Below are 17,374 nucleotides of genomic sequence, written 5' to 3'. Positions count from 1 at the left end.
GGGGGTGGCATCCCTGTGTGTGTGTGTGTGTGTGTGTGTGTGTGAGAGAGAGAGAGAGAGAGAGAGAGAGAAATTCCTTTACCAGGCTTACTAGGCGAGGTGTATCTGTCTAGCCTCATCTCGTCACACCCCCTAAGTTTAGGGCTTAAACAGAGGAGAAGCACTTTCACACCTCTGAGACAGCTGCTTTTTTTTTTTTTTTTAAGATTTTATTTATTTATTCATGAGAGACACAAAAAGAGGCAGAGACACAGGCAGAGGGAGAAGCAGGCTCCCTGCAGGGAGCGGAGGTAGGACTCGATCCCAGGACTCCAGGATCAGGCCCTGGGGTGAAGGCAGACCCTTAACTGCTGAGCCACCCAGGGATTCCCCCCCCCCTCTTTTTTTTTTTTTTTTCAAAAAAGATTTTATTTACTTATTCATGAGAGACACAGAAGTAGAGACAAGGGCAGAGGGAGAAGCAGGCTCCATGCGGGGAGCCTGATGGGGGGACTCGATCCCAGGACCCCCGGGTCACGCCCTGAGCCAAAGGCAGACGCCAACCACTGAGACAGCCACCCAGGTGCTCCAAACATCTACAGAAGTTCCTGCTTCTGGGAATCCTCCGCCCCTCCACCCGCACCTGACGCACTTGTCCTCAAAGTCCACTTAGAATGTTACCTCTCGGGATCCCTGGGTGGCGCAGCGGTTTGGCGCCTGCCTTTGGCCCAGGGCGCGATCCTGGAGACCCAGGATCGAATCCCACGTCGGGCTCCCGGTGCATGGAGCCTGCTTCTCCCTCCGCCTGTGTCTCTGCCTCTCTCTCTCTCTCTGTGACTATCATAAATAAATAAAAAATTAAAAAAAAAAAAAAAGAATGTTACCTCTCGGATGCCTTCCCTGACACCCCAGCCCCTCAATTTGTCACCTCCGTGCCCCTGACACTGTTCACACCTCCGACAGCACCGGTCGTGTTATGTTAGCTGCTGCGGAGCCCGTGTCTCTCGATTCGGCGTTTGCTCCCCGCCCCCGAGCAGGGACGGCACGTCATTCATCGTTGTAGCCCGAAGAGTCTAGAAAAACGCGCATGACAGCAGGTGCTCGCAACATTTATTACACCCATTTGTGACTGGTTAAGTTCATTACAGGTCTGGAGGAGACTAACACGCTTAGGACAGAACCGAATGATCGAAGTCCGCCCCATGAGGAACCAGCCAGAGAAAAAGCGACCTTGAGGCCAGGCTTTGGAAGTAGGGCAGAGGCGCTGACACAAGACGAGCAACACTCAGGCGGGAGGCTGAGGGTCCGGTCAGGTTGAAAGGAGACGCGCACTGCATGTTGGGATCGGCGCGACTGACGGCCGCGTTGCACGCCGGGATTTTTGTAGTCCCGCCCTTCGCCGGAACCCTCCGAATAGTCACATCTGGCTACCCTCGACCACGTCTTTACACAGATAAGGTACACTCTTGGCCATCCAGCACAGAATGACGGGGTTTTTCAGGGTCACTGTACCTAGTTGCACTCCTCAGAGCAAACCTCATTTCAGCGTTGGCAAGCAGAACGATTGAGCGCTGCTGCGCGTGCGCAACGCGTGCGTCCGCGCGTGTGCTCGCACCGGGCCCCGCCTCCGGAAGCCCGACGCTTCGTCCGCGCGATGTTCTCGCGAGGCCTCCTTGAGCCGGGTGGCGCAGGCGCAGTGGCCCTGGGCCAAGATGGCGGCGCGGTGCTCCTCACGCTGGCTGTTGGTAGCCGTGGGGATCCCGCGGCTGCCGGTTGCAGCGGGGAGAGGAGCCCGGCCGTCTAGGGGGGGCGTGGTGGGGGCTTCGCTGGGCCACAAGCTGAACGTCAGTACCTTCGCCCCTTCCCCGGGAGCTCGGGGCTCCGGGGCACTGCTGACATTGACACCCGGTGTCAGCTTCAAAGGTGAGAGCAGGTTCCGGCGCCCGAGAGGGGCTCTGAGGCCCGGAAGGGGGTGGGCTCGGTCCCGCCGCGGGGGTGGCGGGGTGGAGGGTGGCTTCTGACCTGTATGCGGAATTGCTTGGAGAGACTGGCAAGCAGGAGGCAGAGAGGCCCAATGGCTTCTCAGAAGTGAAGCGGGGAGAGCTGCTTGGAGCCCCCGGCGCCGGGAGAGGAACGCTCCGTAGGCCCGCCGCCTTCACTTCTCTCTGACATTTCTAGAGTCTCTTCTGGGCTGCCACTGCTCCGTTACCCTATTCGATTCCCGTCTCCTCCCTTCACCTTCTGGCCGGAAGGGAAGAGGTACCTGCCATTCGGTGAGCACCTGCTGTAGTGCTCGGCACTTGGTGCCTCGTTTCACTTGACGGTAACAGTCCTGCAGGAAGGGCGGCGTCATTCTCATATTAGGGAACGGGCAGCCGACGTCCTATAGCTAGATGAGAACCGTCATCCCAGACCCAAGCTGTCCTTTAATAGCTCATACTCCTTCTGCCGCATGATTTTAACTAAAGGGCACTCTTAACGGTCTTTTCTAAGACCTTATGTTGGCGGTTGTAATAAAAATGCAGACTGACATTTATTGAGCACTTTCCAGGCACCAGGCTTGGATCATTTCCATGCGATAGACGTTGTTCCACTCCGTTGTATAGGTAAAGAAACTAAGCCTAGATGTTAAACAGCTTGTAGAATGACAGAGCAGGAAGATGGAGCCGTGATTCAAGTCCCGGCTCTCTGAACTGCTGGAGGCGATACTGAATTTTGGTCCATCTTAAACCTCTAAGTGTTTAGCGTTGATGGTTCTGCTCTGTGTGGGATGACTTCCATTATAGTAAGAGAAGGAAGGAGGAAACATTGAATAACCATCCATGTGTCTGGATTCTGTTACTGATTATGTTTCCGTAGAATTTGTGCAAATAATATTAAAGCTATCGATGAACTTAGTTTTTTTTAAGATTTTATTTATTCATGAGAGAGAGAGAGAGAGAGAGAGGCAGAGACACAGGCAGAGGGAGAAACAGGCTCCATGCAGGGAGCCCGATGTGGGACTCGATCCTGGGACTCCAAGATCATGCCCTGGGCCAAAAGCAGGCGCCAAACCACTGAGCCACCCAGGGGTCCAACTTATTTTTTTTTTTAAGATTATTTATTTATTTATTCATGAGCGACACACACAGAGAGAGGCAGAGGGAGAAGCAAGCTCCATGCAGGGAGTCCGACATGGGACTCGATCCTGGGACTCTAGGATCACACCCTGGGCTGCAGGCGGCGCTAAACGGTTGAGCCACCCGGGCTGCCCACTGTCTATGAACTTATAAAGGAAATTGCCTGGTGGGGTCCAACTTTGTAATGCTTGCCTAAGAGGCAGTCATTAAAGTACCAGTAATCTTTATTACTTTGTAAAGTGAACAGACTGGCCTCCTCCACTGGAGCGTGTGTGTGAGAATTGGGAGAGACCCGAGAGAGGTATTTAATCCGTTTGAGCCTCTCTTTTCTTAACTGTGAAAAGTGGTTCAATGACTAATAGGTGTTTATTGAGTGCCTTTCATACACTAGCCACTTGTTCTAGGTACTGGGAATTTAGCAGAGGACAAAGAGATTGGATGAGGTTTTGGTCAAGTGATCCCGTTTATTTATTCTGTTCCTGCCACCAATATTTAGTCACAGATGGAGCAGTAGTGGGCTCAGATTTCCTTGGAGCAGCTTCACGCTGTATTTCTCAGTATGAGCAAAAGTGGTCGTTTTTGAGTTCTGCTAACAGTTTTTTGTTTGTTTGTTTTCCTAACAGTTTCTAATGTCAGGGTTGTTTTAGATGGAGTTTGGCTGCATCGTTCTGTTCAGTTGTCCTTTAGGTAATTATTAAGCTAATTCTGTTCACATTACCTTTGTACAAGTTTGGGGAGCATTTTTGTTGATTGTGTATATATGAGAGGGACAGGCGCTACGTACTGAGCCTTCATGGAGCCATTACTAAGGACTTGTGGTCAGCACGTAGCCCATGATGAGCATGTTTTGTATCACATGATGAATATATGTGAGAGGTGGCATCCTTCAAGATGCACTCTGTTATCATATCTAAAATCATCAACTCAGCTCCCAAACATTGGTTTTTTATTTCCTCTCAAATCTAGTAGTACAATTAGGTGACATAAAAATAGCACTTTATTTTTTTTTTAATATTTTATTTATTTATTCATGAAAGACACAGAGGGAGAGAGAGAGAGGCACAGACACAGGCAGAGGGAGAAGCAGGCTCCATGCAGGGAGCCCGACATGGGACTCGATCCTGGGTCTCCAGGATCAGGTCCCCGGCCGAAGGCAAGCGCTAAACCGCTGAGCCACTTGGGCTGCCCAAAAATAGCACTTTAAATACAGCTTTTCTCCCAGGGCAGAAAAAAGGTTGTTATTTGGTACTGGGTCGGTCATTCTTGGAACAACTTGGTGGCTGATCCTATTCTTGGTTGTTCCAGAAAGGGCAAGGCATTTATTGATCATACCTTGGAGAAACATTTGTCTATCACGTGAACTCTATTTTAATCATTGATGCCTTTTGGATAATGTCAAAAGTCATCAGACTTGTAGTAGTTAAATGTGATTTGTCTTTATTCGCATGCAGTTTTGCACAGTACTGTACCATTCTTGCATCCTAAGTTCTCTGCCTGAGTCCTTGGAGCTGTAGCTTCCAGAGCCTTTGCCACTACCAGTCTCTGCCTTCTGGATTGGAAGGAGCGGAGAGGGAAAGGCTGGACAGGACTAGGACAGCTCCTCACTCCTGAGAGAAGAGGGGCTGAGTACAGGAGCACTAGGAGACTAGCTCTTGTTTTTCTCAGATCTGACCAAAGAAAGACAGCTGTGGTCTCCTAACCCCCACTACTTCCACAGTCTACTTTTCATGTTCCAGCAACAGGGTGCAGCAACAGAAAACGAGTATGGGGATGCTGAAAATACAGATTTGCTCGCTGGTTCTGATTTCAATCATTCTTGCTTCATTCCTACACATTCTCCTGTCTTACTATCTTTTTTTTTTTTAAGATTTTAAAAATGTATTTGACAGAGAGAGAAAGCACAAGCAGGGATAGTGGCAGGCAGAGGAAGAGGGAGAAGCAGGCTCCCTGCAGAGCAGGGAGGCCAGTGCAGGGTTTCATCCCAGGACCCTTGAGCCAAAGACAGAAGCTTAACTGACTGAGCCACCCAGGTGCCCCTCCTGGCTGATTATCTTGCCCCTTTTCTGGTTGGCCTCAACACCCCTGGTTGTGTTTTGTGTTCAGATTAATTTTAAGTGGTCTCTCAGGCCTCTTGTTTGTTGTTGTTGAGAGTGCTTTCTCAAGCAAGGCTGATCAATTCCCTGTTTAACACTTGCAGTGTCTCCCTGTTGTCTTCAGGATAAAATCCTGAGTCCATCCCATAGCTCAGAGGCCCTTCAGCTTATTTCTAGGCCTCATTAATCAGCAGCATCATTATGTCTAACCACCCCTCTCTGCTTGCGTAGAATCTCATTATATGGCCCAGTTAACTAAATGCACGAGGACTTTATGTAAGCCAAAGGTGATACATGATTTAGCAGCCAAATGAGGCACTTTTGAACATGAAAGGGGAAGCAGTTGCAAATGTCAGGACTGTAGGTGTGATTCCAGGTGGATTCAAATCTTTCCTTAGCCTGGTTAATTTCTACACTTAAATAGCAGTTACCTAAAAGACCTTTCCTGAACTTTTTCAATTGGATCGTCAATAATTCTCAACTGAGGATGATTTTACCACCCTCACCCCCCACAGGACATTTGGTAATGTCTGAAGTCATTTTTAATTGCCAGTGTGTGGCAGGGTAGAGGGGGAGTAGAGTGTACTACTTATAAGTAGTTGGCCAGGATGCTGCCTAACATCCTTTGACATATGGGTATTTTAGTTGGCCAGTGATGCCATAACAAAGAACCACATTTATCTTCACAGTTCTAAAGGCTGTAAGTCTAAGGTCAATGTTTTGGCAGAGTTGTGATTAAAGATCTTATTTACAATTATAATCACATTCTGAGGCACTGGGGATTAGGGCTTCAACATATGAATGGGGACACAACATATGAAGAGGACACAATTAGCTTATAACAGTAGAAAAGCCCCTCCACTGGGAGGAATCCCACTGTCAACAATTTGGGTTTAAGAAACCCTGATTAGGTGATTCTGTGTATGTGACTCTGCATGTCCTTGTGTACTAATATCTCTTTGCACACTGCCTCCGACACGCCCCTGCAGGACTGTAAACTCCTTGAGAGTGCTGGCTTTGGCTTTTTTTCTTCATCTTGTATCTTCAGTGCCTATTACAATGTTAAGATCTTGAATATATGTAAGCTCCAGGAGGGCAGTGCCTTTGAATGGTCTGCTGCCTATTCCCAGCCCAGAACCCAGTGTCTGGCAAGTAGTAGATGCTCAGTGAGTAATTGCTGAATGAATGAATGGTGAATCCATAAGCTGCTTCTCTGTAGGCAGAAGTTTGACTTAGTAATTGGGAGCTGGGGACGCCTGGGTGGCTCAGCAGTTGAGCGTCTGCCTTTGGCTCGGGGCGTGATCTGGGGGTTCTGGGATCAAGTCCCACATTGGGTTCCCTGCATGGAGCCTGCTGCTCCCTCTGTCTGCATCTCTGCCTCTCTCTGTGTGTCTCTCATGAATAAATAAATAAAATCTTAAAAAAAGAGAAAAGAAAAGAAACCGGGAGCTGCCATGACTCTGCCTTAACTTGGCTCCCTTCCCCTCCCCCAGCCCTGCCTTCCCTGTCTTCACTTGTCACAGGATGGGTTGGGGGTTAGACAGGGCTCAAGATGTGGGGTGGCTCCCTCTGCTTCACTTGGTGACAGACCAGTCCAAGTTGATTCTCTACCACATGCACAGTGGGCTGTTGAGTGGGACAGAGTGTTCTGGTGGCGGTTCCTCCTGGTGCTGATACCAGCATCATGAAAGGGCATGTGGTTGCCTGCCTTGGGCTTTGACCTGTTAGCTGTTCTGGGGTAAACAGGTTCAGGCATAGGGCCTTTTAACCCCTTGTGTCTGTTTAGGTGTATTGTTTTAAGGAGAGGAGCAGCACTTTTATCAGATTCCCTTAGATCTGTGACTTTAAATGCTAAAAAGAATTTCTTTAGTACAGTGGTTCTCAAATTGAGCATGTGATGAGCAGAATCATCACCTGGAGGGCTTATTAAACATAGCCCACTGGAGTTTCTTTTTTTTCTTTTTTTTTTTTTTTTTATTGCTTTACATCGAGCTCATCCACTCTTTTTTTTTATTATTATTATTTATTTATGATAGTCATACAGAGAGAGAGAGAGAGGGAGGCAGAGACACAGGCAGAGGGAGAAGCAGGCTCCATGCACCGGGAGCCCGACGTGGGATTCGATCCCGGGTCTCCAGGATCACGCCCTGGGCCAAAGGCAGGCGCCAAACCGCTGCGCCACCCAGGGATCCCCCCACTGGAGTTTCTGATGCAGGTCTGGGGTGGGGCCTGAAGGTGGACATTTCCAACAAGCTGATGGTGCTGCTGGTCCACTCTGAGAACCACCCCAGAAGCAAATCCCCAACTTTGCATGGTGGCGGGCAAGAACCTAGGGAATTGCATTAAGAGAGACAAAGAATATGAAGACAGCTGGCACATGGCAGGTGCTTGTGTAATGTAACAGTGGGACTAGGTTCCTTTTTAATCATCCCCCAGCTACAGCCTCCATCTGGGGTGCTGTTCCTTCGGTGGTGTAATGAGGGTACAACCTCATTGTATTGTGATCCAGCAGAATCAGCTCTGCCCGGTGCTGTTTGTTTTATATTCATTGTATACTGTGGTCTTGACCATTTTTGAAATGCAGTGAGTTTGGTCTCCAGAGAGAGAAAAGCTGACCCTAAAGCTGTGATCTCCATTACTTTATGGGTATAACGTGGCTGGTTCTTTACTCAAAATTTCCTTTTGTTGAGCACATTCTTAGAGTGATTTTCTTTACTTTTTTTCTTTTTTAGGAGTAAAAAGTTACCCTTTTGTTTGTACTGCCTCCTTCCACACGAGCTCCCCTTTGGCCAAAGAGGATTATTACCAGATACTAGGAGTGCCCCGAAATGCCAGCCAGAAGGAGATCAAGAAAGCCTATTACCAGGTCTGTATGGAAGCCAGATTTTAGGGATAAGACTGTAGAAGGGATGCTGTGGTGTAGTGTGCTCACCAATGAGGCATATCTGCCCATACGTATGGTTCCCTTGCAGCTGACAGTGTAGAATGAGATGAGAACAGTGGGTGCTGCTGGACTGCTGTTCCTCAAGCGCATAGTGCCCTGCTGCTTAATGCTTCAGAAAAAAGAGGCAGAGCCAAAGATTTTTAGGAGCCTTTTCCAAAATTGTATTAGTGTTTAAAATTATTCTGCCTCTTAATACTTTTATGAAAAATTCACTAGAAGACTCTTGATTTTTTTTTTTTTTTGGTCTTTTGGGTGTGTCTGTGTGTGTGTGTGTGAGAGAGAGAGAGAGAGAGAGCGAGCGAGCGAGCAAGCACACGCACAAAAACTTGTCTAAGCCTAATATTTGTGAACAGGTACTAATCAAGACCAGATCTGACAGCTATGGCTTGGATAGCTAATCCCTCCTCTTACTTTCTTTAAAGGGTACACTTCACTGCTTTTTACTGTATTCATAGAGGTTTTACAACCATCACCACAATTAATACATTTTCATCTCCTTTAAAAAAAACAAACAAACCATACCATTAGTACTTACTCCCCATTTTCTTCTCTCCTCTGCCCTTGCAGTTGCTAACCTCCTTCCTGTTTCTATGGATTTGCCTGTTCTGGACATTTCATAGAAATGAAATCATACACTGTGTGGCCTTTGTGACTAGCTTCTTTCATTTTTGAATAATTTTTTAAAAAATTGTATTTATTTATTCATGAGAGACACAGAGAGAGGGAGAGACATAGGCAGAGAGAGAAACAGGCTCTATGCAGGGAGCGCAATGTGGGTCTTGATCCTGGGACTCCAGGATCATACTCTGGGCCGAAGGCAGGCACTCAACCACTGAACTACCCAGGCGTTCCTTGAATACTGTTTTTAAGCTTTTTCCATGCTATACCATGTATCAGTTCTTCATTCTTTTAATGAATGGTCTTGTAATAATACTTCCATTGCGTGGATATACAACATTTTATTTACCCGTAGATCAATTGATGGGATTTGGATTGTTTCCCTTTTTTTCTTAAGATTTATTTATTTTAGAGAGAGAGAGAGAGAGAGTGCATGAGTGCATGCATCTAAGAGGGGCAGAGAGAGAGAATCTCAAGCAGATTCCTCCCTGGGGGGGGAAAAAAAGATTCCTCCCTGAGCATGGAGTTCAACATGGGGATCAATCTCATGATCCTGAGATCCTGACCTGAGCCAAAACCAAGAGTTGGAGGCTCAACCGAGCCTCCTGGGCACCCTGTTTATTTCCACTTTTTTGCTATTATGAATAGTGCTGCTGGGAACATCCACATACAGGTTTTATGTAGACTTATGTTTTCATTTCTCATGGGAATGTTCATATACTTAGGAGTGGGTCACATGATAACCCCATGTTAACCCCTTGAGGGACTACCAGACTATTGCAAAACGACCATACCATTTTACATTCCCACTATCAGGGGGTTCCCGCTTCTCCACATCCCCATCAACACTTGTTATTGTCTGTCCTTTTAATTACAGCCACCCTAGTGAGTGTGAGTTCGAGCCCCATGTTGGGTGTAGCAATTATTTAAAAATAATAAAATCTTTAATATTGAATAAAAAGAGAGTAGGGAACCACTCAGGTTTTTAGGTGTGGAAATAAAAAGATCAGGTAAAGCTGTGCAATTTAAAAGTGGACATTTTTAAAGTAGCCTTTATAGAGAAATTCTTGGGGTCAGACCTTGATGAAAGCTTTGTGTGTATTGCATCATTCTCCTGATGGGCTTGGAAAGGTTATGACATACAACTAAGGCCCCATCAGTCAATATGTGTCATACAGGAGACTAAAATGCTATAAAAGATCTCTCTTTTCCTTAAGCTAATCTCATCAGTGTACTGTTATTTCTCCCTTGGCTTTGGGGACCAGCTTCGTGGTCCACATACTGGCTGTCCCTGGAGACCCTGCTTTGGGGTTAACACACAGCTTCTGGCACACCTCTACAAGCCGGTGTGAAGACCAACATCTCCAGAAGCAGATTGAGTTCTGAGGCTTCAGTGGAGCCGTACTCTGCAATGGTGGAGCTTCTCCTGGTGCTGCCTTTGTTCTGTCTTCCTGATTTTGGGGAGTGGGTGGATGTTTCTGGCAATCTTCCAGCACCCTCCGTCCCCCTGGAAACCAAAGTTGGGTAGCACATGAACAGTTTTTTCTCTGTCAGCTAGTGACTTCTATTGCTTTCTTTTTCTACTGTGGAAGATTGAGAGCTCTTTGGACTCTTCTTGCAGAGAAAGGACTCTATGGGGTCATGATATCCAGCCTCAATTATTTGAAGGCTGCTTTGTAGAAGCAAAAGCAGAGAGTTAGGCTTACTCTAATGAAGTACTTTTTTATTTATTTTTATTTTTTTAAATTAATTAATGTTAAAGGTTTTATTTGTTTATTCATGAGAGACACAGACAGAGGGAGGAGAAGCAGGCTCCATGCAAGGAGCCCGATGCAGGACTTGATCTGGGGAATCTGGGATCAGGCCCTGAACCAAAGGCAAGACGTTCAACTGCTGAGCCACCCAGGCATCCCTATTTTTTATTATTATTTTTTAAAGATTTTATTTATTCATGAGAGAGACACAGAGAGAAAGGCAGAGACCTACACATGATGGTGGGACTTGATCCCAGGATCACAACCTGAGCCAAAGGCAGATGCTCAATCACTGAACCACCCAGGCGTCCCTAATGAAGTAATTTTTTTTAATTGATGAAGGCTGTTAGCCGTGGGCCACTCCACCTTGGCTGGAAGTGAGTCACCCATCACAGAAAATAATCCTGTTATGTTTCTCAGACTTGGATAATGTCCTGACATCCTTTTTTTTTTTTTTTAATTGTGGCTGTTTAAAAAAAATTTTTTTTAAGATTTATTTATTTATTTATTTATGAATGATAGACATGGAGAGAGATGAATGATAGACATGGAGAGAGAGAGAGAGAGAGAAAGAGAGAGAGAGAGAGGCAGAGACACAGGAGGAGGGAGAAGCAGGCTCCATGCCGGGAGCCTGACGTGGAACTCGATCCCGGGACTCCAGGATTTTGCCCTGGGCCAAAGGCAGGCGCTAAACCTCTGAGCCACCCAGCAGGGATCCCCTGTTTAAAAATTAATTAAAATATACCCAAGCCCCTTTGAAAGCATATGAATCTCACATGATCATGTTTGTGTAAAATGAGACTGTTGTGTGTTGTGGTTGTTGTACTTGTGTTTCCAGCATGGCCCTGTGATGTCTCCTAGTACTTTCTTGAATTTGAACTCTTTTGGGTCCTCATTTGGCACTTGGAGCCATGAATCCATTGTGTCTTCACTTGGCACAAATGTGCTGTTTACACATGATACCTCCCCTCGTTCCTTTCACCAAATCCGTGGACACAGTACTTGTGGGCTCTGAGCTTTAATGCTTCGATGCTCTGTTTCACAGTCATCGTTCTGATAATTTTTTTTTTAAGATTTTATTTATTTATTCATAGACACAGAGAGAGAGAGAGGCAGAGACACAGGGAGAGGGGGAAGCAGGCTCCATGCAGGGAGCCTGATGTGGGACTTGATCCTGAGTCTCCAGGATCACACCCAAGGCTGCAGGCAGCGCCAAACTGCTGCGCCACCAGGGCTGCCCGATAATTTTGGTTTTGGCTCTTCATTGAAAATTTAAACCTCCTGTCAGAACTTCTTAGATGCTCCCACCTCCTAAATATGTCCTCTGCTCCCTTCTGTGTTCTGATAATAGCTGATGTTGAATGTTACCATGTGCCACAACTTGTGCTTATTTTAGAATATGCGTTAATCTCATTTTATCCCCGCCAGTACCCTATGAAGTAGGTACCACTATTGTCATTTTACAGATGAGGAAGTTGTACTTAGTGACATTCTGCCAAAGGCCCCAGGGCTGGCGGACAGTGGATCTCGGCTCTCAGACCCTAAGGCCCTGCGCTTAACTTCCCGCACCCTGACTACAGCTGGCTGCTGGCAGTGTTAGAGCCACATGGCTTCTCCACTCAGCTTTAGAATTCTGGGTGCCTCCTTTCCTCACGTGAGGGGCCTGCAGGAAGCCAGACTTAGAAGGCGTCAGTAGCCTCAGCAAACACAGTGAACTGCCTACAATGTGCACAGCACTGCTCAGAGCAGCCGAAGGTCACCTTAGTTTTACAGCGGCTCAGCACACCTGTATGCTCTGGACAGCCAGGCGAGTTTTTTAATATTTAAACCTGTGTTTTGAACAGGCAGTATATTTCCTTTGTTCAGATTTTGAAAAGTACGAAGGAGTATTCAGTGGAAAGTCTCTCTGCTTTCCTTTTATTTATATCCCTCCTATTGCAATTAGTGTTACCTGTTTATTGTGTGTTCTTCCAGACTAGTTTATACAGCAGGTACATCTATTCTTTTAGTTAGTTTCTTCTCTTTTTACATAGATGGTAGTGCATCAGATACAGTTTTACACTGTTTTCATAAAGGTTCCCAAGCTCTAAAGAATCAGTTTTTTTTTTTGTTAGACTGTTGTGGTTGAAAAATGTGTATATATCTCAGATTTGAAGAGACAGTTATATTGAAGTCTTAAACCTTGTTTTAAGAATTGTTGGTCGCAGGCAGCCTGGGTGGCTCAGCGGTTTAGTGCCACCTTCAGCCCAGGGTGTGATCCTAGAGACCTGGGATCAAGTCCCACGTCGGGCTCCCTGCATGGAGCCTGCTTCTCCCTCTGCCTGTGTCTCTGCCTCTCTCTATCTCTCTCATGAATAAATAAATAAAATCTTAAAAAAAAGAATCGTTGGTCGCAAAATCTTAACTGCTATAAAAGAGGTGAGATTGTGACTATTGCTTGGGGTCCGGTGTTAGTAATCATTGTGTGTCCATAATAATTTACCATTTTCTCCTTTAGCTGGCCAAGAAATACCACCCGGACACAAATAAGGACGATCCCAAAGCCAAGGAGAAGTTCTCCCAGCTGGCAGAAGCCTACGAGGTAATTTGACCTACCTGTGTGTACAGCTGCCATCATTCAGCCACTTGTGTGCATCAGAGTGTGTGGCACAGGGTGGCTCAACACCAGATAACCTCAGTGAAGAAAAGATTCCCAGTCTCCCACTAGATCTCATTGGCATCTCAGTAGAAAACAGGATCTAATAATCTGCAGTTAACAGAGCTCCCAGGTCATTTTAATTTATAGCTGGGTCTGGGAGCTCCCAGTTGGATTAATTAATCCTACCCTTATTTGATTACCCTCTGACCTAGGGCATCACTGTCTCTTAGGGCTGGTGGGTGTTGTAAAATTAGAAGGCTGCCTTTGAGGAATTTGAAATGTAATCAGAGGGATGAAGCACACACTTCTGGATGACTGCTAAGCCATTCCAGAGTGCCCTTCTTCCCAGACTTCAAGCATCTGAGGGGTTCAGGATACGTATTGTGTACCTGTCCTTTGTGTGTGTGTGCTCATCCCCTGAGCCGTTTGGGAATAAGTCACTGACCTATCTCTTTAGTCTTCAGTCCTCCAGTGTGTATTTTCTAAGAACAAGAACTTTCTTTTGCATAACTACAGTGCATTTGTCAAAACCAGGAAATCTAATGTTGATACAATACCCTTATCTCTACCTGGTGTGCACCTGTGTCTGTGTTCTGGGCTTTGGGAGATTCGGGAGTGCTTGACTCCTGGGCCTTTCCGGTAGGTGCTGAGTGACGAAGTGAAGAGGAAGCAGTATGATGCATACGGCTCTGCTGGCTTTGATCCTGGGGCCGGCAGCTCCGGACAGAGCTACTGGAAGGGAGGCCCCACTGTCGACCCAGAGGAGCTCTTCAGGAAGATCTTTGGGGAGTTCTCATCATCTTCTTTTGGAGATTTCCAGAGTGTATTCAATCAACCTCAGGAGGTAAGTTCCTTGTTTTGAAGAATCATTCACATTTTAGCTGCTCAGCATGAGGCAAACAGATTTTAGCAGTTTCTTTTTCTCAAAAAAAAGGTATAGCAGCTTCAGTGGAATGATCTGGAGGCTGCCATTTCGGTAGGAAATAATTCTATTATTATTATTTTTAAAATTATTTTAAGAAAAACCATGTAGGTAATATGTATAGATCTATTTTAACTATATTTTTATAGTTGCTTAATTAGCCTAAGGCTAAGGCTCTCAGAGTCCATGAATAAGGCATAAGTATTTTACCTTGAGCCTGCTTCATTATTCTAGGAGAGCTCAATCCAGTAGGGAGACATGCCACATATTTATTTCCTAATAAGATGATTAGAGTTGAAGACGATTTGGGAGATATTGTATGATTTAAGTTACAATTGTGGATGTTTTCAGCTGTCTTTAAGGACTGTCCAAATATGTTTGTTGAAAGGCATATTTTCACTTAAACATTCTTTCTTAAAAATCCTGAGGAGTAGGGGGCAGAATCAGTGGAGTCCCACCCACTTTTACTAGGCAGAGTATGGGTAAGTAAAATAGTTCAAAAGTAAAGTAACTGAGTGAAGGGATGAATAGGTGGAATGCAGAGGATTTTTAGTGAAATTTCATAGTGAAAGTACTCTGATTTTATAACCATGGATATTTGTTCGGACTCCTAGGATATATACCACCAAGGGTGGACCTTAATGTAATCTATGGGCTTTGGATGATTATGATATGTCCATATAGGTTCACCCTTGATTTAAAAAAGTGTACATTCCAGTGAGTGATGCTGATAATGGAAGAGGCTGTGCATGTGTGGGACAGGGTAGGGGGTGTGTGGATGACCTCTGTGCCTCCTTCTCAATTTTGTAAAGATAAAACTGCCTTAAAAAATAAAGTCTGCCTTAAAAGAAATATTAGAATAATTGGAAACTACTGACCATTGCCTTCCTTTACTTTTAAAGTAAGGATCACTTTGGTAATTATCAAAAGAAAGATGTCAGGCTGTCCTCTGATTTCTTTAGTACATCATGGAGTTGACATTTAATCAAGCTGCCAAGGGGGTCAACAAGGAGTTCACTGTGAATATCACTGACACCTGTGAGCGCTGTGACGGCAAAGGGAATGAGCCTGGCACCAAGATGCAGAATTGCCACTACTGTGGTGGCTCCGGCATGGTAAGAGCAAGTCAGAGTCCCACCCCACCCCTCTCCTGGGGTCTCCCACCTCTGGCCCGCCCACACCCCCTCGCCATCCTTTTTTCTCTGCTTCCATGGATAGTTACCCGGCAGTACTTAGTGCTCTGAGAGTCCGTAACTAGTGGGACTGTTTTATTTATATCCTTCTTTTTCCATGAGTGCCCTGTCTTGGCCAGCAATCCTGTGCTATCTTCTCTGAAATACGCTTTGGGATATTTTGGTAATTTGGAATCATAATGGGGGGAGAGAGGCTAAAATTTTGCTTGCCGTATAATCATTTTTTCTCTTATGTTTTGGTAAATTTTTTTATATATTACAGACTTACAGAACAGTGTAAAGAGTCACTCCCTTACTTCTTACCCAGATCACCAATTGTTAATATTGTGTCCCATTTGCTTTGTCATCTGTGTTGTGTATTTTCAAAGAACAGGAATGTTCTCTTATTTAACTCCAGTACAGTTGTCAAATGAGGAGATTTGGGCAGTCTGGGTGGCTCAGTGGTTTAGCGCCGCCTTCAGCCCAGGGTGTGATCCTGGAGACCCAGGATCGAGTCCCACGTTGGGCTCCCTGCATGTAGCCTGCTTCTCCCTCTGCCTCTCTCTCTCTGTGTGTGTCTCTCATGAGTAAATAAATAAAATTTAAAAAAATATTTTAAAAAATGAGATTTAATGTTGATATAATAACATAATGATATAATACCATTATCACATTTTTTCTTCTTCCTTTTTTTAAAAATATGGAACGCTTCACGAATTTGCATGTTATCCTTGTGTAGGGGCCATGCTAACTATATTGTTCCAATTTTAGTATATGTACTGCCAAGGCAAGCACTCAAATTTTTTTCAGTTGTCCTTATAGTGTCCTTTTTTTCCTGGTCCAGGATCCAACTGGGATCTTGCATCATATTTGGTTGTCATATCTTGTATCTCCTTTAATCTCAAATAGTTTCTCAGCTTTTCTTTTTCTTTGTGACTTTGACAGTTTTAGGACTATAGGTTAGCTATTTTGGAGAATGCCCCTTATTTGGGGTTCATCTGATATTTTCTCATGATAAGATTCAGATTACATGTTTTTTCCTTAAGATTTTAGGGATACCTAAGTGGCTCAGCTGTTTAGCGTCTGCCTTTGGTCCAGGGCGTGATCCCGCAGTCTCGGGATCAAGTCCCGCGTCGGGCTCTCTACATGAAGCCTGCTTCTCCTCCCTCTGCCTGTGTCTCTACCTCTCTTTGTGTGTGTGTGTTTCTCATGAAAAAATAAATAAAATTTAAAAAAAATAAAAATAAAAGATTTTATTTCTTCATGAGAGACACAGAGAGAGGCAGAGACACAGGCAGAGGGAGAAGCAGGCTCCATGTAGGGACCCCGACATGGGACTTGATCCCAGGTCTCCAGGATCACGCACTGGGCTGAAGGTGGCATTAAACCGCTGAGCCACCCACGCTGCCCTAGATTACGTGTTTTTGGTGAAATATCATGTCCCTTTCTGGTGGATCATGTCAGGAGTCATAAGGTGTCAGTTTGTCTTGTTAGTGATGATGTGACATTTGATTACTAGTAATTAGTTATGGTGGTGTCCATCAGGTTTCTTAGTAAATTAGTAAAGTTACTAATTTTCTCTTTGAAATTAGGAAGTTGTTTTGAGGTACCCTAACACTCTATAAATACCGGGTTCCTCATCAAACTTTCACCCAATAGTAGTGGCGTCCATTGATCTTTCTTGACAGTTAGTTATTGGACAGTTGCAAGATGGTAATTTTCTGATCCCAGCATCCCTCTACTTTTATGAGTTGACATTCTCCTGAAAGGAAGCACTTTCTCTTCTCCATTTATGTATTTACTATTCATTTATAGCAGTGTGAACTCATGTATTTTTATTTTGTTCACTGGGCTATAATCAGTTTACTTACTGCTTTCAATATTCAGGTTGTTCTTGACTTGGCCTTTTAGCTGGCTTGTGTATACTTTTGACAGGTCCCCATCATTCTTTGAGCACTTCCTATTACAGTAAGATGTTCTAGACTCAACTTGTGCTTTTCCTGCCACAGGAGGGAAGACCTGGTTAATTTTAGTGTCTCCTGGGATTTATAAACTAAGACCTGTGCTCTGGGTTTGCTCACCATGTCTGAGGTTTTGCTCCTTCTACGCCCTCCCACATACTAGGCCAGGGGAAA

General features: G+C 45.2%; 1 protein-coding gene and 1 pseudogene across 2 annotated transcripts in view; one reads left to right on the top strand and one right to left on the bottom strand.

Annotated features, from left to right (window-relative positions):
- Window positions 1–1,661: 1,661 nt before the first annotated feature.
- DNAJA3 (DnaJ heat shock protein family (Hsp40) member A3) overlaps window positions 1,662–17,374 on the top strand; it is a 36,674-nt gene continuing 20,961 nt past the window's right edge. Inside the window, exons 1-5 of one of the 2 annotated variants that reach the window (XM_041749808.1) lie at window positions 1,662–1,902; window positions 7,924–8,057; window positions 13,005–13,088; window positions 13,789–13,989; window positions 15,030–15,182. In XM_041749808.1, the coding sequence (XP_041605742.1) occupies window positions 1,692–1,902; window positions 7,924–8,057; window positions 13,005–13,088; window positions 13,789–13,989; window positions 15,030–15,182 (783 nt within the window). In that variant the 5' untranslated portion in view covers window positions 1,662–1,691. The remainder of the gene's footprint in view (window positions 1,903–7,923; window positions 8,058–13,004; window positions 13,089–13,788; window positions 13,990–15,029; window positions 15,183–17,374) is intronic. The other variant, XM_041749809.1, reaches the window with a different exon arrangement.
- Window positions 15,934–16,034, bottom strand: LOC121488485 (annotated as a pseudogene).

The sequence above is a fragment of the Vulpes lagopus genome, chromosome 3 (genome assembly GCF_018345385.1).
Source record: "Vulpes lagopus strain Blue_001 chromosome 3, ASM1834538v1, whole genome shotgun sequence".
NCBI classification, from domain to species: domain Eukaryota; kingdom Metazoa; phylum Chordata; class Mammalia; order Carnivora; family Canidae; genus Vulpes; species Vulpes lagopus.
Note: the sequence above shows the minus strand (reverse complement) of the source record. Positions and strands in the feature narration are given on the sequence as shown.